Source organism: Hemicordylus capensis, chromosome 7, assembly GCF_027244095.1.
Source record: "Hemicordylus capensis ecotype Gifberg chromosome 7, rHemCap1.1.pri, whole genome shotgun sequence".
Taxonomy (NCBI): Eukaryota; Metazoa; Chordata; class Lepidosauria; order Squamata; family Cordylidae; genus Hemicordylus; species Hemicordylus capensis.
In genome coordinates, this window is record NC_069663.1 from 37,225,809 (window position 1) to 37,242,279 (window position 16,471).

At 51.4% G+C, this 16,471-nt stretch overlaps 2 protein-coding genes across 7 annotated transcripts in view; one reads left to right on the forward strand and one right to left on the reverse strand.

Annotated features, from left to right (window-relative positions):
• The first annotated feature begins 348 nt into the window (after nucleotides 1-348).
• LOC128332995 (ADP-ribosylhydrolase ARH3-like) lies at nucleotides 349-9,070 on the forward strand. Of its 2 annotated transcripts, none has more exons than XM_053267906.1 (6): nucleotides 349-929; nucleotides 1,778-1,874; nucleotides 3,359-3,566; nucleotides 5,074-5,258; nucleotides 5,371-5,471; nucleotides 6,819-9,070. In XM_053267906.1, the coding sequence occupies exons 1-6, from the start codon at nucleotides 692-694 to the stop codon at nucleotides 7,109-7,111; spliced, it is 1,122 nt and encodes a 373-aa protein (XP_053123881.1). In that variant the 5' UTR covers nucleotides 349-691; the 3' UTR covers nucleotides 7,112-9,070. The 2 variants fall into 2 exon arrangements, with proteins under 2 accessions (XP_053123881.1, XP_053123882.1); XM_053267907.1 differs by lacking the exon at nucleotides 349-929 and adding an exon at nucleotides 1,068-1,278.
• The window catches only part of COL8A2 (collagen type VIII alpha 2 chain), a 200,312-nt gene continuing 192,849 nt past the window's right edge, over nucleotides 9,009-16,471 (reverse strand). For all 5 annotated transcript variants that reach the window (XM_053267903.1, XM_053267900.1, XM_053267902.1 and 2 more), the window contains one exon: nucleotides 9,009-13,403. In XM_053267903.1, coding sequence (XP_053123878.1) covers nucleotides 11,479-13,403 — 1,925 coding nt within the window. In that variant the 3' untranslated portion in view covers nucleotides 9,009-11,478. The remainder of the gene's footprint in view (nucleotides 13,404-16,471) is intronic.

The following is a 16,471-nucleotide window of genomic DNA, read 5'->3' on the forward strand; positions in this document are numbered from 1 at the left end:
TGGTCACTTGTGCCTCGAGTGAACATTCTGGACTGATTTGTTCTGTGATCCACTTGTTTGTTGGTTTCCCTGGCTGTCCACCATGGTCTCCTCCAAAGTCTTCTCCAGCACCCAAGTTCAAAAGCGCCAATGCTGGCCTACCACTCCAGCGATTGGCCACTGGGGCTGGGGATTATGGGAGTTGTAGTCTATCCAAATATGGTTCATTTTCTAAACAAGAGCTCCGGGGAGTCTCCCGAGCTGCCGCCAGCCACTTTCTGCTGCGGCAACTACTCCAAAGACGCGCAGCAGGGTGGGATGCTTTTCTCTTCCTCCGGCCCGCCCCAGCCATGGGAAGCCGCGCTCCTCCTGCTGCGCAACGGGGCGGCTCCGCCCCAGCCAGCAGGAACCGTGCGCGCGGACTTTGGCGTGGGTGGGGGACGGCCGGGGGTCTCGCTTCCTCCCTCTGAACTGAAAGTTATGCGCAAAAACGCCATTATGAAGACTGCGTGGCACCAGCGCCAGCCCCGTCCCTGCTTCGGCTGCTTTTGCTCTCCCGCGCCGCCCGCATCTGAAGCACCGCTCCGGAGGCCTGAGTGGGGAGGAACCGCCGCCGTTGCCGCCGCCGCGCCCCTCCCAGGAAGCCGCTCCGTCCTGCCTGCCCAGTGCCGCCCTCTGGCGCCGCCACCACCAGGCACGCGGGCCGGGCAAGATGGCGATGGCGGGGAGCGCGCGGGGTCTGGGCCGGAGCCGGTTCCGCGGCTGCCTGCTCGGGGCGCTGCTGGGCGACTGCCTGGGCGGAGGCTTCGAGGGCATGGAGACGGTGGACCCCGCTGCGCTCTTGCGCTTCGTGCGCGCCCTCCAGCCGGCGGGGGCGGCCGCAGCCGAGGAACAGCAGCAGCAGCAGCAGGAGGAGGAGGAGAAGGAGAAAGAGCCGGAGCGCAGCGACAGTGAGTGGGGCCGCGGGAGGAGAAGGGGCTTGGCGGGGACAGGAGGCGGCGGCGGCGGCCGCAGCCGGGGCCGTGCTTGGCGCGGAGGAGCCTGCGCCGCTTGGCCGGGGCGGCTCCTCCTCCTGGACACGTGCGCGGGGCGGCGCCGGTGGCGCTCTCTGCTTCCCCGCCCTCAGTCCCAACAGCCCTGCGAGGGAGGGCAGGCTGAGCGGGGGCGACCCGCCACTGGCCCCAGAAGGTCCCTGCGGGGCTGCGGAGCCCCTTCCCCGCCAAGGAGGCACCTCCTGGCCTGACACGACTCACCCCACCGCCTGGCGCTGTCTGACTCCTGGCCAAGCCAGGCTTCAGGGTGAGACTCCAGGGCCTTTGACCCAGTGTGTGTCTGCATTGACCTGGCATGCCCGCCTGCACATATCTTGGGAAGGTTGCCGGAAAGGGGGTGTGTGTGTTCATACATGCACTCTACACATAAAAACCTAGATGCTCTTCCCAGAGCGGCTCCATCCCCTGAGGGGAATATCTGATAGTGCTCACACTTCTAGTCTCCCTTTCGTATGCACCCAGGGCAGACCCTGCTTAGCTAAGGGGACAAGTCATGCTTGCGACCACCAGACCAGCTCTCCTCGGCAACGTGTTAAAAATACTGTATTTGTCACGGGGTGTGTGTGTAAAGGGATGATACTTAACTTGTATTGGGGGGGTTCGCCCTCCAGCAAAGGGTGTGTGTGTGTGTGTGTGTGTGTGTGCTCCAAAGGCCATTAGGTCTAGGCTCCAAAATTGCCTAGGTGCACCTCTGGCTGAGACAGAAGGATAACCTTAGATCTGGTGGTTTCTTTTTTGCCTTCCAGAAATCCTCTGGTACAGTGATGACACCGCGATGACCCACTCTCTGGTGAGGTCGCTGTTGGCCAAGCAGGATTTTGACGAAGTGGATATGGCCAAGCGGTAAGGAGAGCCCCGTAGCTGCAGCTTGAGGTCCTTGAAGAGGAGGGCTGAGAAGACCTCCACTCCAGGCCTGGGAGGGGTGCTGCCAGCCAGTGGACGGTCTTGGCAGGGGTGTCGGAACACCACCGGTGTTCTCTCTAACAGGGATTCCCAGATGTGGTTGACTACAACTCCCAGAATCCCCAAGCAAAAGCAGCTGGGGATTCTGGGAGTTGTAGTCAACAACAACTGGGAATCCCTGTTAGAGGAAAAACTGGAGCTCACCAGCAGCCGCTGGACAAGCTTCTTGCTGGAGACTCTCTGCTCCCCAAGGCTTGCCTTGTGCGCTCACATGGGTGCATGCCAGCCACAGCCCTATATATGACATCATATGTAGGGGCACGGCCACTGTAGGACCACGCTGCCTTCCTGCCACCTGCATTCGGTGCTTCCTTCCTGCGATGTTTGGGTGCATTCTTTCTCTGTTCTGAGCAAGGCAGAGGGAAAAGCACCCAGCCAGCATTTGAGCAAAGCCGCAGCTGGCAGAAAGGGCCGCGTGGCCACTCCTCCTGCTAGTGGCCTTGGGGAGAGAGGATGGAGGAGTCTGGCAGCCTCCACAGAGAGCGAGCCAGGGTGTGGTGAGAGCCTATGGTGTGGCCCCTGGAGGTGTAGGGAGGGGGAGATGAGTCTCTGGTGGCTCCAGTTTCTGGTTGTGTGGAAGCAAGGGAGGAGGAAAACCTGGGTAGCTCCCAAACCCAGGTACAACACAGTTTTTGATTACTACATGGATTTGTTTTGTACAGTCAGACCACCATCCAGCTCAAGGCCCAGGCACGTGGCTACTGGGCGGGGGTGGACGCTGCGGCCACCCTGAGCACTTCTGGGTAGCTTTTCCCTCCTCCCTTGCTTCCACACAATCACTTCTACCCAGGTTTCCCTCCTAACTTGCTTCCACACAACCGAGAATTGGGAGTACACACCGCTCCCAAACCCACGTAGCACACAGTTTTTGATGGTGCGAATGGCCTCTGTGTTCGTCTTCCTCTCTGATTGCTGGTCGAATGGCCGTAACAATCAAGATTTGATTTCTCTCTCTCTGATGATCCCAGCTTCCCTGATTTAAATATTAGTGAAATGGGATCCTGGGGGCATTTTGCTTGGCACGGTGGGAGAAGCAAAGAGAGTTCGATCAGCTCTCAGGGTTTCAGGACTCTCTCCCTTCCTCCACTGACTTTCCCGTGTTCTGCCTCTTGAATAGCAGCAGGGGGAGGAAGGGCTCCAGCAGCTCCAGGCAAGGAGGTGAGGCAGCCAGCACTGATGCACAGAGATAGCCAACGTGCTGCCTTTGCCAGCCTGCCACTGCAGGCAACCGCCTCGCCTCCTAGCCGGGCACTCCTGCCTTCGTGACTGGCCTCTGGGCCAGACAGGCCCGTCACTCTTTTTTCGGTATTAGTAGCTGCCCTTGGCAAACTCTGTCAGCGCTGTAACCAAGTCTCCCCTGGCAGGTTTGCTGAGGAATACAAGAGAGACCCTGAACGAGGCTATGGAGCGGGCGTGACTACTGTGTTCAAGAAACTGCTCAGCCCCAAATGCAAGGATGTTTTGGAGCCAGCCAGGCAGCAGTTTAACGGGAAGGGGTCCTATGGGAACGGCGGCGCCATGAGAGTGGCGGGCATTTCGCTGGCTTACTCCAGCGTCCAAGATGTGCAGAAGGTGCGTCGATTCCTTATCTGCTTCCTGCCAAAAGAAGTCTGTTCTTATCACAACTAACCGAGCCAAGAGGCACCTTTTTAAAGGGGTGGTTCTCTTTATTGAGCGGGCGAGAGCAGCTGGCCCTATCCAGCCCCAGCACAGTATCCCTCCAGTGGCTGTTGCTGGTGTCTTATGTTGCTTTTTAAGATTGTGAACCCTTTGGGGACAGGGAGCCATTTATTTATTTATGTATATCTACCTAAGCCACTTGGGGAACATTTATTGAAAAGTGGTATATAAATATGCATCATTCATTCAGCATACCACAGAGTGATCAAGGGGCTTCACACCCTACCTAAGTAAGGTAAAGTGTGCTGTCAAATCGATTTCGACTCCTGGCGCCCACAGAGCCCTGTGGTTTTCTTTTGGTAGACTACAGGAGGGGTTGACCATTGCCTCCTCCCTCACAGTATGCCTTTCAGCATCTTCCTCTATTGCTGCTGCCCGATATAGTAGCATCTGGGATTTGAACCAGCAACCTTCTACTTGTTAGTCGAGCATTTCCCTTCTGCGCCTCTTAAGGTGGTCTCTTAACTCAGTACTTTGCGACAATTTTGTAAGGGCAGCCCAGGGTTTTAGGGTGTGTGTCTCCCTCACCCCCACTGAGGTCATTTATTGGCTGTAGTGCCTTGAGGGTTGCAGTTCAGTCTGGTGCAACTTGTGCCCCTGGGGAAATTGATGCTCTCATGGCCACCATTCTGGTGATGTTTGGGGTGTTTCAGGGTTGTAGAATTGAGAACATTACCTTACAGCCTACAGCCAGAAGTTGGGCAGAGGACCAGAACTAGGGAGCATGGTTTAAATAGGTTGAAGCAGACTCTTTTGCAGAATAGTAGACAGATTCATTCAATCTGCTGTTGGGGAAAGTTGTGGTACAAGAGAGGCTAAAGTCAGGTTCATCGAGGAGAGATACAGCCAAGCAAAGGCAGTCTTGGCAAAGCCAATTCGAGGTACAGTGTTTCCAGACGAAGGCTGGCTTTGCGCTGGGTTCCTCTCTGAACACACACGCACACACTCGCTCACTTGCCTTGTCTGAACTTTGGCGAAAGCCATTGGTAGTGGGGGGGGGTGCTCCCCCTCTTACGAAATGGATTTGTTATCTGGTCTGCTGGCAACGTCCGTCTAGCACCCTTAGTTGAGATGTGTTCTTAGTGCCTGCCAACGCTTCTAGCTGCGCCTTTGCTGTTCAGCATGACTGAAAGTGAAGATGTGGCCTGAAACAGCGACTTCTGTTTTATTCCTTCATTTTTATCCAGTTTTCCTCATAGACAAGGAAGTCGTAGAGGTCAACACACAGTTCATTAATTAAATCAGTTGGCTGGGAAGGCCAAGCAGGTTTGCCCCGTGGCTTTGTCACTCCTACAGGGATTCCTGTTGCAGGAAGGTGGGACGCCTCCCCACTCGCCGGGCTGGTGACTTTCCCCTCTTCAAGTGGGGCTTCTTCCGACCCTGTTTTCTGCCCCTGCAGTTTGCAAAGCTGAGTGCAGAGCTGACCCACGCCAACTCCTTGGGCTACAACGGGGCCATCCTGCAGGCCTTGGCCGTTCACTATGCCCTCCAGGGGGAACTGGACCGAGAGAAGTTCCTGCAGCTGCTGATCGGCCACATGGAGGATGTGGAGGCGGACGACAAGTCTGTGGCTGACGCACGGCTGTAAGTCACGCCTGGGGCTTAGGCAGGGGTGGGGGGCACGGATGGGATGCGGGGCGCATGCATGCTTCTGTGTGGCTGTACCCGCTCTCTCCTCCGGCTCTCTCCTCTCCAGGCTGGGCTATGAGGAATTCCCCTTTTCAAAGCGGCTGAAGAAGATCAAAGAGTTTTTGGAGCAGAGCACCGTCCCCAAGTCGGACGTGGTGTCTGAGCTGGGTGAGTCCATTCCTCGCGGCAATCAGTCATCGTCTCCCCCCACCCCGCCCTGCCCCCAATCCTGTGCACAGAAAGCACGGATTCTGTGATTCATAGGACTTTAAATCCTAGTACCTGGTTTACAAAAGAACAAGCTATGAGAAGGAAGTGTAGAGAGAGAATTCATTCTGACTCATCATAAAAGAATGGAGTTTGTGTGCTGGGAGTGCATCTAGTTGGGACTGATGGGCAGAAAAAGTCTGAGACAAAAATGGAGTCTCTCCACACAGGGCCCATGGAACTCATTGCCATGGGATGTTTGGTGGTATGTAAGTGGCTTAACAAAGAGACAGAAAGAACGAGTCCCTTGGGGTTAGCTCTGTTAATAGGCATGAGAGGTGACAGCCAGGAATGCAGGTTCTGGTTTTAGAGACAGCACACACTTCCCAGTATTGGGAACAGTAAAGAAGATAATCTCATAACATGTTTGTGGATTTATCTGGGACATTGAGCTGGTTTGTTGTCTGAAGACAGACAGCAGTGCTCGGTGGACCACGGATGTGACTTGGCATGGCAGTTCTCTCTGGGCCCACCCCATGGCTTGGCCGTTCCCTCTGCCCCTGCTGTGAGGGGTGAAGCCATGGCCATCTCCCTTGCTTCTCCCCCAGCCCAGCTTTGTTCACCTCCCTCAGCCAGGCCTGGAGAACCTGCTGCTTCTGCTCGTCTCTTGGTCGCGCTGGAAGGAGACCCAGACCCTAACAGCATTCCCAAGCATAGGATTTGAAGTGTGGTTACTATTATTTTCACTGTTATTGCAGCTAAATGTGCTGGATAGTGTACAAAAGTTAGAAATAACTCATTCTTTCGGTTTGCAATCCAAAGAAAGGCCATTCATCCCTTCATCGTATATTTATACCGCCCCATTTTATAGCTCTGGGTAGTTTACAAGACATGTCACACTAGGGGGGAAAGGAGAAGAGCATTACCAGCATTAGATCATTGAACTTGGGAGCTCCTCTGCGGAGTGCATCGTGTAAATTCCTGTTATGCACTTGGGAGAACGGAGAGAAGACAAGTGGGCCCCACAGGGTGTCTGGACCGACTTGGGCCTTGAAGCCCAGCCCCCCGGTGGCCAGTCTGCACTCTGCCCAGATAGAGTTCAGGGTCACGGCTTCCCGGGTCGGGGTAGTACCCTCAGTGGCGCTGCAGGAACAGAGCCGAGGGTCACCTTCCGAAATATCTGCCCGTGCCTCAGCTCCACACAGTTAAATCCCGGCAGGCTGTCAATCCTGAATGCCGCCGGAGCGCAGGGCAGAGGGCCGGACACATCTGCCAGCCCCAGCTAAAGGGAGGCGCCTCTCTTGGCAGGCAACGGCATTGCTGCTCTGCACTCGGTCCCCACGGCCATCTACTCCTTCCTGCGCTGCCTGGAGCCTCAGCCGGACATCCCCGAGGCCTTCAACAGCCTGCAGCGGACCATCTTCTACTGCATCTCGCTGGGTGGGGACACAGACACCATTGCGACCATGGCTGGGGCCGTTGCCGGGGCTTACTGTGGGGAAGAGCAGGTGCCTCCCGGCTGGAAGCAGAGCTGCGAAGCCTTCGAGGAGGCGGAGAAGCTGGCCGACAGCTTGTATGAACTCTACAGCCAGCGGCACTGACCCCTGGAGTGGTCAGAGCAGCCTCCCTGGCGAAAGCCGTCTGAATGAGGGACTGGTTCTTCGAGGGCAGCATGCCTAGGGAGTCCTGTGTGGCCAAGAAAGGCTCCTGCTGTCTCCAAGCGCTCAGAAGGACCCCCCGGCCACCTGCATCGTCTCTTATTTTCTGCTACTCTCTCTGACTTCCAAGATTTCTGTTATTAACTCTTGGCTGCAGGTAACCCTCTTTGTGTTGGGCATCTCGGCGTCTCAGGCTGCTGGGCCCAAAATGGGCTTTGTGGGGTTTGGCCGGCATGTTCTCGGCAGAGTGGTCGGGACCCTCTGGGGCTGGTCTCTGCTGGTAAGGGCAGAATGAAGAGCCGCAGCTTGGAAGGGTCTCCAAGGTTGGAGACGTTGCACTCCAAGCAACGTTGGGGCGGAAGTTCATTGTAGGGAAACTGCATTCTTTGTGTAGTTGCCTTTTCCCCTCTGGCTTTTGGAGAAATACCCTTTTTGTGACTGAATTACCTGATCCCACACATCTTTGATTCCAGGAACAGGTGTTGCCAATAGCAGATTCCAAAGAACAGCTATCTGTAGCATAAACCAAAGAGTGAATCTGATGTTGCCCCTAAGTGGATGTGCTCTTTGAGGCTGCTGGGATGGAATGTGGCAGCCCACCCACTATGCCTGTCTGACCTCAGACACCACCGTATGCACGTGCACTGGGTAACGATCAAATAAGGGCATATGTGTACAAAATATAACACACCTAGGCGCAGATAATATGGTTGACATTAAATCAGCCATGTTGTTTGTTCAGTTTTCCACAGAGATGTCTGGGGGGCAGGGAGGGTCTTTGGGATCTGAAGCTTCAGTTTGGGACTTCAGGATCAAAACATGTAACCACTTCAGTGTGGTTACTTCCTCTCTTGAGAATTATAGGTTGGCTAGGGCAGTATCCTTACCCAGACCTTACCCAGAGGCAGTCACCATTTTTTGGTGGGGAGAGGCCCACTGCAAATAGGCGAGTGCCACTGGATCACGGTACCGTCCTATTAGGGTTACCAACAGTCCCTTGTCCCTTATTTTCAGCTAATGGGAAGAACCTGTGGCTCAGATCAAACCAGTTATTTTCACTAATAACGAAATAATGAATGAGCTCCTTCCCTGCCAGAATCCTCTGTGGTTCTGGTGGGCTGCCATCTTAGGGTTGCCATATTGGGGACATTAACAGCTACCCAAGATTGTCTAACTTTGCATTGTCCAAGTATCAGGATCATGCAAATCATGCAAGCGATGGCTACCAGATAGGGCTCATGAGTGAAACCTTTTTTTACTGCTTTAAAACAATGCTTCTCTTTCTAGAAAACAAAATGACATCACACCATTTGGCTAACCATGCTTACATCAATAAGCAGAGGAGGAGCAATCGAAGTTGTAACTTGCACTTGAAGGTGGTAAAAACACATACAGCCCTCAGATCCCAATTACTCCCACATACATCCAGCCTCGTGTCCCTTATTTGGTATGTTGGCAACCCTGGCCCTATCCAAATTAAAGTTCTCAAGAAAGGAAGTAACCAAACTGAAGTTGCTGCATGTCTGGATCCTGAAGTCCCAACCTGAAGCCATGCAGTAATTGGGGGCTTCCCAGTTTACTTCAGTGTTGGTGGTGCTCTGGCCTTTCAGTGAAGCCTCGACGTGGCTTCCGTGGCCACTAGATCAGTCCTTAAAGCGGGGAATGGAAGCAGGCGAGCTGTTTGCATTCAGGCTTGAGCAATAAACTCTGTGCGTGTGTGTTCTTTCACATTGTGAGTTGTGATCAAAGAGCAAGCTTGTTCTAAAGAGGAGTACTACAAATGTGTGTACATGGGCATGTGGTTGTTTGTTTTTTTAACAGATGGTTACTGAAATGGAAATCTATTTTTGTAAAATAAGATTTATTGATGTTGAGTCAATACAATCAAGTACTGTAGTTTCATTTCAGAAGTGAAGGCCAGTTTTTGATCACAAAACAAAGAGTGCATTTTAAACCAATGAAACAGTGCACATAATAACATAAGTATTTACAAAACTTAAAACCCTCTATATACTAGGTTAGAAATGAAGATATTAGAGGCGTTTTTAAAATGGAAATGCATATTGTAATGCATTAAAAAAAGGAAATGCATATTGTAATGCATATCACTTCCAAACCTGAACGTGCTGCTTACAGAAACCCAGCTCGAACATGCTTTTGAATACAAAAACAAAACAAGACCCACCTTTGTCACAGACAAAGATCAGTTACCAAATCCTTGAGTAAAAAACCTGACCCATAATTTGCCAGCCTCTTCAGCCTGTGCTTCATTGTTGTGTGTGTGTAACAATGGCACTTTCTGATATGCCATATGCTATTTAAACATTTTTTAAGTATATAAATGTGGAATGTTTATGCTCTGTATGAGAAGAGAATATTGAGGCTGTAAGACAATACCTATAAGAACTGAATGAGTTCATATTGCTGAATTTCAAGATAAATGTTCATTTTGTCAATAGTGTGTTCTGTCTTACCAGCCAGAGCACAAGTGATGAATCTACAAAGAAAAAGGAAAAAGATTGTGTCTGCATTAAAACGCAGTATAAATAAATGGTGTACAAAGTATCCGGAACTCGGAAGCAGGTCCTGGAGTTTTGCAGTCCTTTGCTGTAGCCGGAGTATATATAGAGACAATACCACTTTTCCCATCTCTAGCAACGTGACTTTGTTAAATAGTAACACTTTTTCTTTGCTCTGATGGTAAAGCATGGAAGCACCAAAGCTCTTCTCCCCATGAAAATATACTTGAATCAAAGGCATAATTATCCTAGAATGCTCCTTCCAAGATTAGGTGCAGAGAAAGCAATGTACATGTCTCTCCTTCAAATTTAGCCTATTGCGACCTAATGTGAAACCAAAGGCACTCTTGCAAGCAAGTGTGCCTTTTGCATTCTCCTCATCTCCAGGAATCTAGGAAACATCAGATGGAATCAGATATCTTGGGTCCTGTACTTTTGTTGTCTTTAAATCAGACAAACAAGTTTAAGTTAAAGGGAAGAAATTGCTGGTGGGCAGCACAGCTGAAATAGCAGGTGACTCACTTTCTCCACCATCCTTCTTGGGCGTTACTTATTTTACATTAAAAAATAATTACATTGAGCCCCTTCAGTCATCTCTTTGGCATCCTGGGACTGAAAAGAATAGTCTTGGGTTGGATTCATGCCCTATTTTGTTCAGTACAGGCCTCTGCAGAAAGTGATTCTGAGTATATTTGTAGGTGGTGTCACTTAAACAGCATATTGTTTCTGCAAGACAAGAAGTCTCTCTTTAGCAATATAAGAGGATATGCATTACTGTTATGTATGAAGGCACTCTATAATGCTTTCATAAAGGCTTTGATTGCTCCTAATCATCCAAGGTATTCACATGGCCATAGTTTTATCTATTGTTCCCAAAAGCTGTGAGTAACATTTAACCCAGAGTCAAATGGGTGACATTTCAAGCATTATTGAGATAAAGTGGTAAAAAAAATTACTCTTTTTCTAAGTCACAGAAACCTTTGCACACAATACCTTGCACCTCTTTCAATGGATATTGCACTATACTTGTGAATAACATTAAGTAGCGAATAGCACCGTTGTAAAAACGACTGAATAGAAAGTTAAAATGATCTCTACTTTTAAAAAAAAATCAAAAGTTTCATAGGGGTTGGGTACTTTGACCACCCTCAACAAAAAGTTTACACATCCTGAAGAAAATTGTCAGTTAACTGGCACTTCCAAGACAGCATAACTCCATCATTCCCCAGTCAAGTTCTGCCTTTCATGAAACCATGTTTTGTGGGCCACTGACATGCAAGCGATTGCTAGGTACCCATCTGACTGCCCAGTGGAGTCACACACACGTCAAGGAGTCCTGTTTTTGCATGGAATTGCACATGTTCCTGAATGGCTTTGGAATAAGTTCCACTTGCCATCTCTGCTTCCATAGACCTCTGCTAGGATGCCTTACGGTTGTGTTGAGAATTGTGTAAAAGGCACCCAGGCAAAGCATTCCGCAATTTGACAATTCACCCCAATAGGACTTCTATTGTGTCTCAAGAGGTGACTCAGATTACATTTTATATTAGCGTCTGTGTTTCTGATGTGTAGTCACTGGGGTAAACTAAATTCTGAATTTGCAGATGGTACGGAAAGCAACACCAGCACAATCTCTCTTCCAATTATCTTCTTGGCTTGGCTCAGTGGCTCCACACCACCAGCTGCACCATCTTCCCAGTGGCTTTTTGTATTTTTATTTTTATTTTGTTTTATTTTTTAAAAAGACAGTTTATGGCTAAAGTGGATAAAAGGAGGTGTGCCCAACAGCCGTTATGTGGGACAGAGAAGGAATCCAGAAAAGGAAGAATGGATGTATTCAGTGGAGTACAAACCGTTGGCTTGATCCGAAGGCATTTGGACCCAGACCTGATCGTTCTGTTTGAGTTCAAGCACAGCACTCCCAGAAGCTTGGTCCAAGTAGCCTTTTTTGTATTCATCATAGGTATAGGTGGCAGGCACGTTGTTCTTATAGAGCGCCACCCAGATGTTTGTTCCTTTAACGTGGACATGGTAGGCAAAGTAGTAGATACCAGAGATGGGACTAGTGAAAATCCCAGTCACTGGGTTATAGCCGTTGTGCCCATTGTACAAAGTCCTGTCAAATTTTACTGGCATTCCTGAGGCTGGAAATGGCGAGGTCAAAATGGCGGTGAAGGCAGGCACCATCTGGGCAGATAGTTCCCCTTGGCCGTACTGCGGCTTCCCAGGTTTGCCATGACCCAGCACTGCTCCGTCGACCCCTCCATCTGGCACGCTGAGGCCAGCGAAGCCTGTCCCATCAAACATCCCTGGGGCGCCCGGGGGGCCAGGAGGCCCTGGCAGGCCAGGCGGGCCATTGACTCCAGGAGTCCCAGGAATGCCTGGTGGCCCACTCGGACCTGAAACACCCGGTTCCCCTATTTTGCCAGCTCCCGGGGCGCCTGGGAGGCCAGGCTCCCCTTTTAGGCCTGGTAAGCCTTGAGGCCCCATTGGACCAGAAGGGCCTTGTAAACCGGGTATCCCCGAGGAGCCTCTAAGGCCTGGCTGCCCCGGGAAACCTGCATCCCCTTTGGAGCCCATGGCTCCAGTGAGTCCAGGCACACCAGGAAGCCCTACGATGCCAGGCTCCCCTTTGGGGCCCATCGGGCCAGGCATCCCCTGTAGGCCAGGCAGTCCCCTCTCCCCAGGAATCCCTGGCTTCCCCACAAAACCACTGGGCCCTTGGTCCCCACGCATACCTGGCAGACCTGCAGGCCCGCTATGCCCAGCCTCCCCTTTAGGGCCTGGAATGCCATGTTTGCCTGGCAAGCCCATGGAGCCAGGAGGGCCTGGGGGCCCAGGAATGCCGGAGGGGCCCATGTCGCCTGGCTCTCCATCGATCCCTGGCTCCCCTTTGTCACCAATGAGGCCTGGTACACCTGGCTGCCCGCGGTCTCCTTTCAAGCCCGGCAGCCCTGGCTTCCCGTAGCCTGTCGGCCCAGGCATACCAGGAAGGCCACGGATGCCAGGTTCCCCCTTAGGACCCAGAGGGCCTTGCAAGCCCGGCACCCCAGCAACCCCCGGCACCCCAATGCCGTCAATGCCTGGTGGCCCGCGTGGGCCCATGGGCCCAGGCTGCCCATTGAGGCCTGGCTCCCCGGGAGGCCCCGAGTCCCCTTTCCCTCCTGGAGCGCCAGGTAACCCATCCAGTCCAGGTTTCCCAATGCCTAGAATACCCGGAGGCCCTGCAGGGCCAGGGGGCCCTCCGTTCCCTCGCGGTCCTGGCAGCCCTGGCTTCCCAACTCCATTTTCACCCTTCATGCCACGCTCCCCCCGGGGGCCCGGCTCCCCTTTGGGGCCCGGCTCCCCACGGAACCCTGGTAAACCTGGACCACCCGTTGGGCCCGGTTTGCCATTCACAGAGAGGCCTGCTGGTCCAGGCAATCCTGGGGGGCCTGGCAAGCCTCTTGGCCCCTGGTCTCCTCTCATGCCAGGCTCTCCTTTCGTCCCCGGCATCCCTTTCATCCCTGCCTTGCCAGGGAGCCCTGGGATGCCTGGCTTGCCAACGCCAGAGAAGCCGGGGGGGCCAGCAGGGCCCGGCTGGCCATGAAGTCCTGGTTTTCCAGTGCCTGGTTTCCCAGGGTAGCCAGGGGGGCCAGGAGGTCCTCTTGGGCCAGGCTTCCCTTGTGGCCCAGGCTCCCCTTTGAGGTCCATGGGCAGCAGCGGTGGTGGCATATCTGTGGAGAGAAGACATGAGGGTGAGGAAGCAGGAGGAATGTGTCGCAGGCAAAACACCCTTTCTGAGTCCCAAGGCACGGGCAGATAGAGGTTGACCCCTTTCGCACCAACTGCAGATGGCTCCCCATCTCAGGCCCCTGCGCTAGGCCACAAGGAGGGTCATCGTCGGTTTCTTTGCTCTGAGGAGCTGGCGACTGAGCTGAGATGCATTTTGTAGCACCTGAGGAGCTAGTATCCTTTGCTGCTGAGTGGGGCAGGGATGCAGCTCAACGGAAGAGCATCTGGCTTTGCATGCCGAAGGTCCCAGCTTCTCTGCCTGCCGGCATCTCCAGGTCGGGCTGGGAGAGACTCCTGCCCCAAACCTTAGAAAGCCAGTCTGTCTAGACCAGGGGTTCTCAATGTTGGGTCCCCAGATGTTATTGGACTTCAACTCCCATAATCCCCAACCATAGGCCACTGGGGCTAGAGATTATGGAAGTTGAAGTCCAATAACATTGGGGAACCCAACGTTGAGAATCCCTGGTCTAGACACGGCTGAGTTAGGTGGCTCAATGGTCTGACTCAGGACAAGATGGCTTCCTATGAGTGGGCCAACTTGCTACTGATGCCGGTACTCATGCCCCTTAAAAATACACCCCTCCCACCCACCCCCGCCACATAAACAATCTTAAATTACAAATTGATGTGACAAAAAAGCATGGTTGGTCACAGGGATTTGTAGGTGCAATGCAACGTACATGTCTGGCACCTGGCTTGAACTCATCCGATGTTGAGAAAGCTAAATTGTTGTGCACGCAGGACAGGGCCTTCTCTTCTGTTGCCCAACCCCCAGGCCCTGGAAAGTCTGCTCTTTGACAGCTGTGGCTGCTTTTAAAAAACAACTAAAGACCTTTTTATTTGTTCAGGCTTTTACCCCTTAGGGGTTGCCAGGCCTCTCAGCTCTCCTACTTCTGTCATCTTTTTTTATAGTGGTTGGTTTTGGGGGGTTCTATGGCTTTTACTATTTAACTCATTTTAAGGTTTTTAAATGGTTTTCATGGAATTTTGTTGTATTTGAACTTTTGTAAACCACCTAGGGATGCTTTATGAAAGGGGGTATAAAAGTTAACAGTCAGTAAGTCAGTCAATGAGTTGTTATAAGCCTTTTGTGGGAGACCCAGTTTATTCAAGCATGCTCGGTTATTTATTGTAACTGATACCATTGACTATGGTATCTGGCAATTGTAACTGGACCTCTCCAGATGATTTTAATAGGCGGCAGGGTTAATGACAAAGAAGGCGCTCTCTTAAGTTACCCTGGACCCAAGCTGTTGAGGGCTTCATAGGTAATAACCAGCACTTTGTATTTCGTTCAGAAACATATATCGGCAGCCAGTGCAGTTCTTTTAGAATCGGTGTTATATGGTCTCTTCGGGTCAACCCAGAGACCAGTCTGGCTGCAGCATTCTGTACCAATTATAGTTTCCGAACTACATACGAAGGCAGCCCCATGTAGAGCACATTACAGTAATCAAGCCTAGAGGTTACCAGCATATGTACCACTGTTTTAAGGTCATTTGTCTCCAGAAATGGATGTATCTGGCGTATCAGCCAAAGCTGATAAAAAGCACTCCTGACCACTGCCTCAACCTGGGAAACCAGGGAGAGATTGGGATCCAGGAGCACTCCCAGACTAAGGATCTGATCTTTTAGGGGGAGTGCAACCCCATCCAGATCTAAACCATCTCTCGGGTCCTGACCCCCTACAGACAGTACTTCCGTCTTATTTGGATTCAACTTCAGCCCATTACAGGCATTTAGGGGGGTCATGCCATTTCCTGATGAAGTTGATGTGGAGAAATAGATATGGGTGTCATCAGCATATTGATAACACCCTGCACCAAACCTCCTGATGATCTCTCCCAGCAGTTTCATGTAGATGTTAAAAAGCATTGGAGGCAGTATGGAGCCTTGTGAAACTCCACATGTTAGCTCTCGCTTTGCAGAATAACAGTCTCCAAGTGACACTATCTGGAAACTGCCAGAGAGGTAGGAATGGAACCGTTGTAGAACAGTGCCACCCAATCCCACCTCCTTCAAGTGACCCAGCAGGATACCATGGTCAATGGTATCGAAAGCCACCAAGAGATCCGAAAGAATCAGCAGAGTCACACTCCCTCTGTCAATAACCAATTGAAGATCATCCATCAGGCCGACCATGGCAGTCTCAGCCCCATAAATTTTGCCATCAAGTCGATTTCGACTCCTGGCACCCACAGAGCCCTGTGGGGTTTCTTTGGTAGAATACAGGAGGGGTTGACCATGCCTCCCACTGTGCAGTATGAGATGATGCCTTTCAGCATCTTCCTATATTGCTGCTGCCCGATATAGTAGCAGTGGGGATTCGAACTGGCAACCTTCTGCTTGTTAGTCAAGTATTTCCCCGCTGCACCACTTAAGGTGGCAACGCACCCAAACACCAGTTTGGAATGGGTCTAGATAATATGTTTCATAAACAGATTATTAGCTGAGAAGCGACCACTCACTCAATCACCTTGAATCATAACAATCACCTTGTTATGGGGCTGAGGCCCCTTGTATGGCCCTTGAATCTTGATCTAGTGGTAGGGTCAATATCCTCTCCTCAAAGACACACGTGTCTCTAGAGAAGGGTCAGCCATCTTTAATCGATTTCCCTATGCCAATGGGAAATTACTTCAGCAAATTAAATACACAAATGTAGAAAAGAACACACATGGTACTGATGGAACATATCCCAACCTGGGATTAAAGTGAGTGTATGAAAGAGCTGTGAACGTTATCTTATTTGTAAAAAATAAAATAAAATTAGAACTGTTCTATTGTTAGTAGAAAGATTAGAAGCTTAGCTGTGTATCAAAACGTTGCCCACAGCCACCGTCCCAATAAGGTGTCTTGCTGGAGGAAATCCTCATCCATCCAGCTTCTGCCACTCTAATAATGCATCCAGAGAGAGAACGATTTAAGCTTGTATGCTTAAGCAATATTTCTCCTTTTTTTGGCATCCAGAGAAATGCCTTCCCAAGGAAAATTATTTCAATATGTTCTT